We start from the raw sequence: 8,527 nt of genomic DNA on the forward strand, positions 1-8,527 counted from the left end.
ATTTCCCACCTATATTCTGTGCTCATCTGGAATAGGGGAAATGAACACAGCATTTCTCTAAGTATTTATTGTGGACATGTTAATGGATCAGGAAATGAGTAACCTCTAAGTTCTCCCAAAGTGTGGTAGTTTTCCAAGGGCCATAAATTCCCCTTGTTCCATTGTGTGTACTCCTTTGTAAGGTGATTTTACCTTTCTTCCGAGCCAAAGATGGAATCTGTTTCTCTACTCTCTTCAATCTAGGCTGGCCTTGTGACTTGCTCTGACCTATAGAATGTGGTGGAAATGATGTTGTGTAAGTTCCAGAACGTAGTCTTTAAGAGCCCTTCCAGCTTTCAGCTTCTCCCCTGAGAATACTGTCCCAAAACCTTGTTAAAAAAAAAAAAAAAAAAGCCAGATTAGTTTACTGGGCATGGGAGGCCACACAAAGGAGAACCGAGATGCCCTAGCTGAGAGCCAGCACCCACTGCCAGACCTGTGACTAAAGCCGTGTAGACCTTACAGTCCAGTAAGCCTCTTGCTCAATGCAGCTGCATGAGTGAGCCCAAGTGAGACCAACCCACAGAATCATGAGAAAAAATAAATCACCATTAATTTAAGTCATTAAATCTGGGGGTGGCTTGCTTTGTAGCAGTAGTTAACGTAACTGTGCTCACGAGTATCTGGTTGGCTCAGTTGGTAGAGTGTGTGACTCTTGGTCTCAGTGTTGTGAGCTTGAGCCCCATGTTGAGTGTAGAGACTACTTAAAAGTAAAATCTCTTTTACAAAATAATTGTGTGGTAGCGAGATGGGTAAATAATTTGGGAGAGAAAAAGAGAACTTGGAAGTACTTGATTTTTAATGGTATCCTTTTTTATTTTAAAAAATGTTATTAACAAAGTGCTTATTATGTGTTACACATTGTGCTAAACACTTTGTATATTATCTAATTTTATCTTCAAAACAACCCTATTAAGTAGAAGTTATTCTTTATTATTTTATTTATTTATTTGAGAGGGAGAGAGAGAACCAGAAGGGGAAGGTCAGAGGGAGAAGTAGACTCCCTGCCCAGCAGGGAGCCCGAAGCAGACTCAATCCTGGGACTCAGGGTCATGACCTGAGCCGAAGGCAGTCGCTTAACCAACTGAGCTACCCAGGCGCCCAAGTAGAAATTATTCTTATCTTGCTGGAGGTCATACAACCATTAGTCATTGGAATGGATTAAAGAATGAATACCCTCGTATTTTCAGAATCTCAGTTTTCAAATCTGGGATAGCATTTTAAAATTTGGTATTCTGTGATAGGCAGAACAGTGGCCCCCTACAGATGTCCTAATCCCCAGAACCTGTGAATAGGTTACCTTACTTAGCAAAAGTGAAGATCCTGGATAGGGAGATTGTCCTGGATTTTCTGGGTAAGACCAATGTAATCACAAGCATCCTTGTGAGAGGAAAGTAGGAGTACCTGGGTGGCTCAGTTGGTTGGGCATCTGACTTGATTTTGGCTCAGGTTGTGATCTCAGGGTCCTGGGGTTGACCCCCAGGTCAGGCTCTGTGCTGAGTGGGGAGTCTTAAGGATTTCTCTCCCTCTTCCCCTCCCCCTGCTCACACGTGCAATCTCTCTCTCTAAAACAAGTAAATCTTTAAAAAAAAATAATAGGAGGAAGATAGAAAGTGAGAGTCAGAGGAGATATAAAGACATTAGAGGTAGGAGGATGTGGTCCACAGACCAAGGGATGCAGGCAGCTTCTATAAACTGAGAAAGAAAGGAAACAGATCTCCTAGAGCCCCCAGAAGGAGCATAGCCACACTGACACCTTGATTTTTAGCCAATTTGGACTTAAAAAAAGAGAAAAATCATATATATGTGTTGTATCTAGAATATGTAAGAATTCTTACGATTCAATAAAACCCAACCCTATTAAAAATGGGCAAAGGATCTGAATAGACATTTCTCCAGAGAAGAAATTTGAATAGACAGTAAGCACATAAAAAGATAGTCAACATAATTAATCATCAGGGAAAGGAAAATCAAAATCAAAGTGAAATAGCTCTTCACCCATACCAAAATGGCTATGATCCAAAAGACTGACAAGACCAACTGTTGGGGGGCGCCTGGGTGGCTCAGTGGGTTAAGCCTCTATCTTCAGCTCGGATCGTGATCTCAGGGTCCTGGGATCAAGCCCGGCATTGGGATCTCTGCTCAGCAGGGAGCCTGCTTCTCCCTCTCTCTCTGCCTGCCTCTCCACTACTTGTGATCTCTGTCAAATAAATAAAATCTTAAAAAAAAAACAAAAACAAAAAACAACTGTTGGTGAGGAAGTGGAAAATTGTAACCCTTGTGTATTACTAGTCAGAATGTAAGATGGTGCAGCCTCTTTGGAAAATGGGCAATTCCTCAAAAAGTTAAACACAGGATTATTATAACCTAGTAATTCTACTCCTAGGTGTATTACCCAAGAGAATTTAAAATATGTCTACATAAAAAAGTGTTTGGGGGCGCCTGGGTGGCTCAGTGGATTAAGACTCTGCCTTCAGCTCAGGTCATGATCTCAGGGCCCTAGAATCGAGCCCCACATCAGGCTCTCTGCTCAGCAGGGAGCCTGTTTCAGGGAGCCTGTTTCCCCTTCTCTCTCTCTGCCTACTTGTGATCTCTGCGTCAAATAAATAAATAAAATCTTTAAAAAAAAAAAGTGTACATACATGTTTGAAGTAGCCAGAAAGTGAAAACAACTCAATGTCCATCAACTGATGGATAAATAAAATGTATATTCTTACAACAGATATTATTCAGTCATAAAAAGGAATGAAGTACTGATACATGCTCCAGTGTGATGGCCATCTTAAATAGTATGCTAAGTCAAAGAAGCCAGACACAAAAGGACACATATTACATGACCCCATTTACATAAAATGTCCAGAATAGGCAAACTGATGAAGATAGAAAGCCTATTAGTGGTTGCTAGGAGCTGGGAGGAGGAAAGGGGAGAGAATGCTAATGAATATGGAGTTTCCTTATGAAGTAATGAAAACAGTCTGGAATTACAGTGGTGATGGTTTGCACAACCTGTGAATATACTAAAAACCACTGCATTTTACATTGTAAAAGGTTGAATTTTATGACACCTACATTATATGAAGAAGAACAGGAATAAGAACAAGATCAAGAACAAGAAGAACCTTTACTGATGATTTCCAGGAACACCAGGTAAGAAAACCATTTGTCATCTGATCAGGCCAGAAGCCAAGAATTCCATTTTCATTTTCAGTTATCTTTATGTAACTGGATTTTCTATTTATAGAAGAGAGTTTTCCTTTAAAAAGATGTTTACATCCGGGGTGCCTGACTGGCTTGGTTGGTGAAGCATGCGACTCTTGATCTAAGGGTTTTAAGTTCAAACCCCACGTTAGGCATAGATTACTTAAAATCTTAAAAAAAAATGTTTACATTAAAAAACAAAGTCAATACAAATAATAGTATTAAAGAAAAACAATCAGTAAATAACAAAGTATGCGGCAGACTTTGAAGTTTATAAGTCCTTGTGTACTATTATTTTTCAAGCCCAGTAATACTGTTTAGATTAATAATGAAAAAAAGCTCAATACCCCATTCACTTCCCAGTGCCAAGTATCTCCGTAACTTAATCCTTAGCTATGTTCTTCCAAGTACAATCCTCTTTCAGTAACCTTTCCAAGGAAATTTTCAGGTATTTGCCCTCTAAGTTAGTTATCATAGGTTTTGCTCCTTTCCATATCCATAGCCTGCCATCCCCACTGGCTCTTCTTGGGGTCAAGGTTCCAAGCAAGCCATTGCTTCCACTATGCAAGCTAAGGTGAGTTGGGGCACCATAGCAAAAACACTGATACTTGATACCTTTTGGATATGACGCCTAATTCTAGTTCCAGGTAGTTCTGTTACATTATATGGTACCACGTTCCTTTTGATGATGTCATATCTTTGTGAAGCTGGGTTTGGGGACATTGCTGTGATAAAAAACAAGTACACCAGAGCCACTCAACACACATCTGCAGTCAGGAGTGCTCATGCGTCTGGACCAGAGAATTCCATGTCATCTACCATTCTCAGCCAATACATCCTGGCTACTCCCGATGCCTCCTCTCAAGTTTCCTACCCCAAAAGGTGCTTCCTACCATTCAGACCCCAGCTGCAGTTATCTACTAAATTATGCAATATGTTAAGGCCACATAAATCCAAGCCATTACATTGTAATTACTGTGTAATTATACTGATTGTTACTGCATTAATTATGTATTTCTGTACATGTGTTTCCATAGTTACAATGGCAAAACTGTATTTAGAATTACCAAATAATGGGCTTCTTCCATTTTTTAATTATTTAACCCATTCACAGCAATTTGGAAAAGGTCTGATAATCAAATATTTAGTTTCTACTCCTGAAATGAGACAGATCAGAATACACTTTTTTAAATGCTTATACCGAATCCACACACACAGTATATATAAACATAAAGCATATTCACACACACTAAAGATAAAGAAGGGGAATCTGCCCATAATCAAAACTTTATTGAAAAACTGACACCAAAATAGGAGATCACTGTTGTAAACCTTACAAAATTAAACATAATTACATTATCTTGGTAGATTAACTGGAATTACTGAACTGATAAGGCTTTCTGCGATAGAACACAAATTCAAGAGGTGTGTGGATCATTAGTGTTGCTTTCTTCTAAATGAACACCCTGCAAAGGAATCATGAGAACATGTTAAACACAAGTGTACACCATCTCTGCTATAGTTTTAATGACAAAAAGTATGTTTTTGGTTAAAAAAAAAACTAAGTTTTAGGAATATTAGAACAATATTCACATACAGGTTATTTATCCTTTTATGCCAGAAACTTACTATAATAAGTCTTGTATATTTGAATTTATTCTGATGTGACTAAACTGTTATTTCTGTTTCTCAAACACTGTATTAGAGTCTATAGACCATGAGCCTAAATTCAACAGTTAAAACTTTAATGCAAGCTGTCAGAAAATGTAATCTTAATTTTTAGGAATTATTCTGAATTACTTTCCTAAGAAACTGATTTTGATTAGAATTCTCTTCAAATCTATTAGGAAAACTCTAATACCCTATTAGTCATCCATGGGCACAAAACTCCAAGACACAAAGGTTGAAAACATCTTACAAGTATGCTTTTGAGAGCAATGCTGCACTTAAATATCATATGCCAACTCTGTACTTACATCTCACCAGGACACACAAAACAGATCTTGGATTCACTGCCAAATCTACTTATAACTCTTCTGGTGAGAACATGGAATTCACAACACTCCCAAAATTCACAAGCAAACTTCAAGTATCATTATAGAACTATAAATCTATAAGTACTACTATGGAAAACAATATACATAATTATTATTTTTTCTTACTGCACAAAAGTGAAAGAGGAATTAAAATGGGATTTTTAGAGGCACCTGGCTGGCTCAGTTGGTAGAGCATGCGACTCCTGATCTTGGGGTTTTAAATTTGAGCCTCGTGTTGAGTGTAGAGATTACTTAAAAATAAAATCTTTTTAAAAAATAAATAAAATGGGATTTTTATTTAACAATTAAGTAGATGCTCTGAGAAATCAAACTGCTGGCATTTTAATTGCTACCTTAGTTATCTGTTGCCTAGCTAGCAAAGATAAAAACTGTCTTTAGTCAAATGTGTGAAATACATATAAAGCAAAATACTTACAAGAGAATTTTAAAAATTTATGGGTTTGAAAATCCATTATGTCCTATTATATGTACCTATTCTTTTGCTCCATTTGGGCTTACATTTAATATTCCAAATTAAGCAAACTAAGTAACTACAGAGAATTAGGTGTTCCAAACTAAAAGAAACAATAGTTCAATGAGTTCTTTGCAAAATTAAAGGCATAAACTTATCCATTTGAGCAGAGCACTCTTTACTGAAAGAGCATACAACTAAAGATAAAATTCTTTTGGTAATAATGAATTTAAGATTTCTTTTAAACTGGCTTTTAATAAAGGTAGATATTTATAATAATAAAACCTCAGCACTGGGTTAAAAAATGCCAAATGAATACCCTCTGTGAGTCTGGCCTTTCCTCCCGTTGGCTGGCACAGCACTGTTGAACAGCCTACACAAAGAACCACCGTCTGAGCATGGCTGAAAACCGTGGTAATCTTGTAGCAACCTAGAAAAGGGGCAATGTTAAAAGTGAAAAGCAGAAGAAAATAAAGCCTACTGTTCACCAGAGTTCTAGCAAAGACCTTGTAAAAGATGAAGAACTTGAGTGCTGTGCAATAGCAAGCCACATATTTAACTTAAACTTTTCCAGTCATCACATTAAAAAAAAGTTTTAAAAGAGCCAACAGGCGAAGTTAATAATGTATGTTATTGAACTCAGTATTTCCAAAGTATTACCATTTCAGCATGTAAGCAATATGGTTTTTATGTGTGATATTAAAAATTGATATTAAAAATCCAGTGTATATTTTATACTTAAAGAATTATTTCCCACTGTGACAAGCCACATTTCAAGTGCTCAGTAGTTACATATGGCTAATGGCCGCACATTGGGCAGCACAGCTTAACACTAAAGAATCAACATACTTTTCACCGCATCATGAAAAAGAAAACTTATCATCTGAACAGCTTAATGACTTCGTAAGTCGAATGTCATATCCCCTTTGGAGTCTCATCTTCAACCACCACCCCCTCCCAACCCACGAATAGTTTCTACAATGGTTTGGGTAGTTTATTAGGAAAATGTCCCTTTTGGCATTTCCAATTCTGTGATCCCACTTCTACTCAACAAAAAGTCCTAACTTTTGTAGCTATCTAAACATAACACACCACACTAGCAATCCCTTTAGAAATTTTCCTTGGGAAAGGAATTAAGATTTGAAATTTTACCTGGGCATTTTACATCCATAAAATAGGAATTTGGGCTTTGAACTAGCCGTTTCTTTTTATGTTTTTTCTTTTCCTCTTCCAAGGACGGGTGTAGTAAATCTCTAGCCAACTGAATAAAAACGCATATTATTATCGCTAGAAGGAATCCACAGTTCTGGCAGATTTAACCGTATGTGAAAGATATATGCAAAACAAGGAATAACAGTCATACTCGGCAGATGCAACACGCCAGATGTTATTTATTCAGCCTGTTAAGTAACTTTAATCAATACTTTTTACAATGCTCGTGTTCTCCAAGTCCTGGTAAAGGAACTCTATGACGATCAAGAAGCATATGGTACGGTTAATCCCGTTCTTCTTTATTCAACTGAGTACTAGTCTCCAATAAAGAACTTGACCCCAACCCTGTGCCCGCTGAGAGCAGAAATCGCTGAGGCAGACCCAAGAGTGCCAACGCTGGGGTGATTTCTGCCCCCTGCCCCCGGGGTTCAACATCTGATCTGACAGGAACTCTGCGTGGCTGAAGCGTGACTGTCCTGATGGAGTTAACATGCAAGGCAACTGCGAAAACAGTTTTTTAAAAAGGAAACCAGCAGAAAATCGCTTCCGAGAGGGGGCGAGAATCAACCAGCGCAAGGAAAGCAAAAAGACTCCAAAGATTGCAGTCTCACGGGCGCCCACCAAAACCCAAGAAGGCGGAGTGTCACCCGAGGAGCTGCCCCCTCCTAGACACTGAGTCCACACTTGAGCCCAGGACGGCCCCGGGTCCTCTCTGCTCCACGCCCAGAATAGGGCCCGACACGCCGCGCTGCCCGGGCAAGTCCCAACAAGTCCGCCACGCGCGGAGGAGCTGCGCGGCTCGTAGCAACCGAGCCGTGTTCGACAGAAACCTCTCCCCCGGCCCGCCGAGACGCGGGGCTAACCCACCCCCGGGGCCCCCCGACACAGAAGCCCGAAACAAACGGAAAGCCAGAAAGTAAACAACTCACAGGCATGGTGAACCTTTCGCAATCCCGGCCAGTCCAGGTCTCTAAGGCGACACCCCTAGCGAGCAGCACGCGATCTGGAGAGCGGCATCAACTTCCGGGATAGAGGAGGCGGGGCGGGCGGGCCCGTCCGCTCTAGGCGCTCCTCTCGGTGGTGGGGTCGGCCTCGGCCGGGGCAGGAGATTCCCGGCCGCGGGGGTCTGTGAGTGTCGCGTAGTTCCGAAAGCCTGGACCGCGCGCGGCTACGGGGCTCCCGGGCGAGGGCCGCTGGCCCCAGGGCTCTGCCTCGGACAAGTGGTGCCCGGGGCGAGGCTTAGGCGGTGTGGCCGAGCTGGGAAGCCGCCTGGGGCTTAGGTTGCGGAAAACGGATTGCCCTTGGCCGCCCCAGCCCGGCGGCGTAGCGGAACCCGGGGCGCCGGTCGGGCGGCCCCTCCACGTTCCCGGCCGCCAGACCCCGGCTCTGCGACGGTTCTGCGGAGCCGCAGGTGTCCGCTCGTTTATTGAAACTGTAGCATTAATCAAAACTATTAATCCGTATCCGCGAAATTATGAAAGTTTTGTATACTTGTGCATCCAACTTCCAAGGGACCGGTTAAGTACGGGGAATGCGGCTCTGCCTTGGGTTTGCATCGCCCTGAGAAAGT

The 8,527-nt window shown here is 41.0% G+C and overlaps 1 protein-coding gene across 1 annotated transcript; it reads right to left on the minus strand.

The window, feature by feature from the left end:
- Window positions 1–4,506: 4,506 nt before the first annotated feature.
- Window positions 4,507–8,166, minus strand: RPS27L (ribosomal protein S27 like). Its single transcript, XM_080807982.1, has 4 exons — window positions 7,887–8,166; window positions 6,898–7,006; window positions 6,065–6,175; window positions 4,507–4,703 (listed from the first exon to the last, which is right to left on the minus strand). The coding sequence occupies exons 1-4, from the start codon at window positions 7,890–7,892 to the stop codon at window positions 4,675–4,677; spliced, it is 255 nt and encodes an 84-aa protein (XP_080664108.1). The 5' UTR covers window positions 7,893–8,166; the 3' UTR covers window positions 4,507–4,674.
- Window positions 8,167–8,527: the final 361 nt, after the last annotated feature.

Source organism: Martes martes (assembly GCF_963455335.1).
Source record: "Martes martes genome assembly, chromosome: 7".
NCBI classification, from domain to species: Eukaryota; Metazoa; Chordata; class Mammalia; order Carnivora; family Mustelidae; genus Martes; species Martes martes.

What these genes read in the sequence shown, in the direction of transcription:
- RPS27L (XM_080807982.1), bottom strand. An exon ending in TATGGATGTAAAATGCCCAG is followed by an intron (nt 6,176 to 6,897) that starts GTAAAATTTCAA and finishes CCCCTTTTCTAG; the next exon opens with GTTGCTACAAGATTACCACG. An exon ending in AAAGGCCAGACTCACAGAGG is followed by an intron (nt 4,704 to 6,064) that starts GTATTCATTTGG and finishes ATTCCTTTGCAG; the next exon opens with GGTGTTCATTTAGAAGAAAG.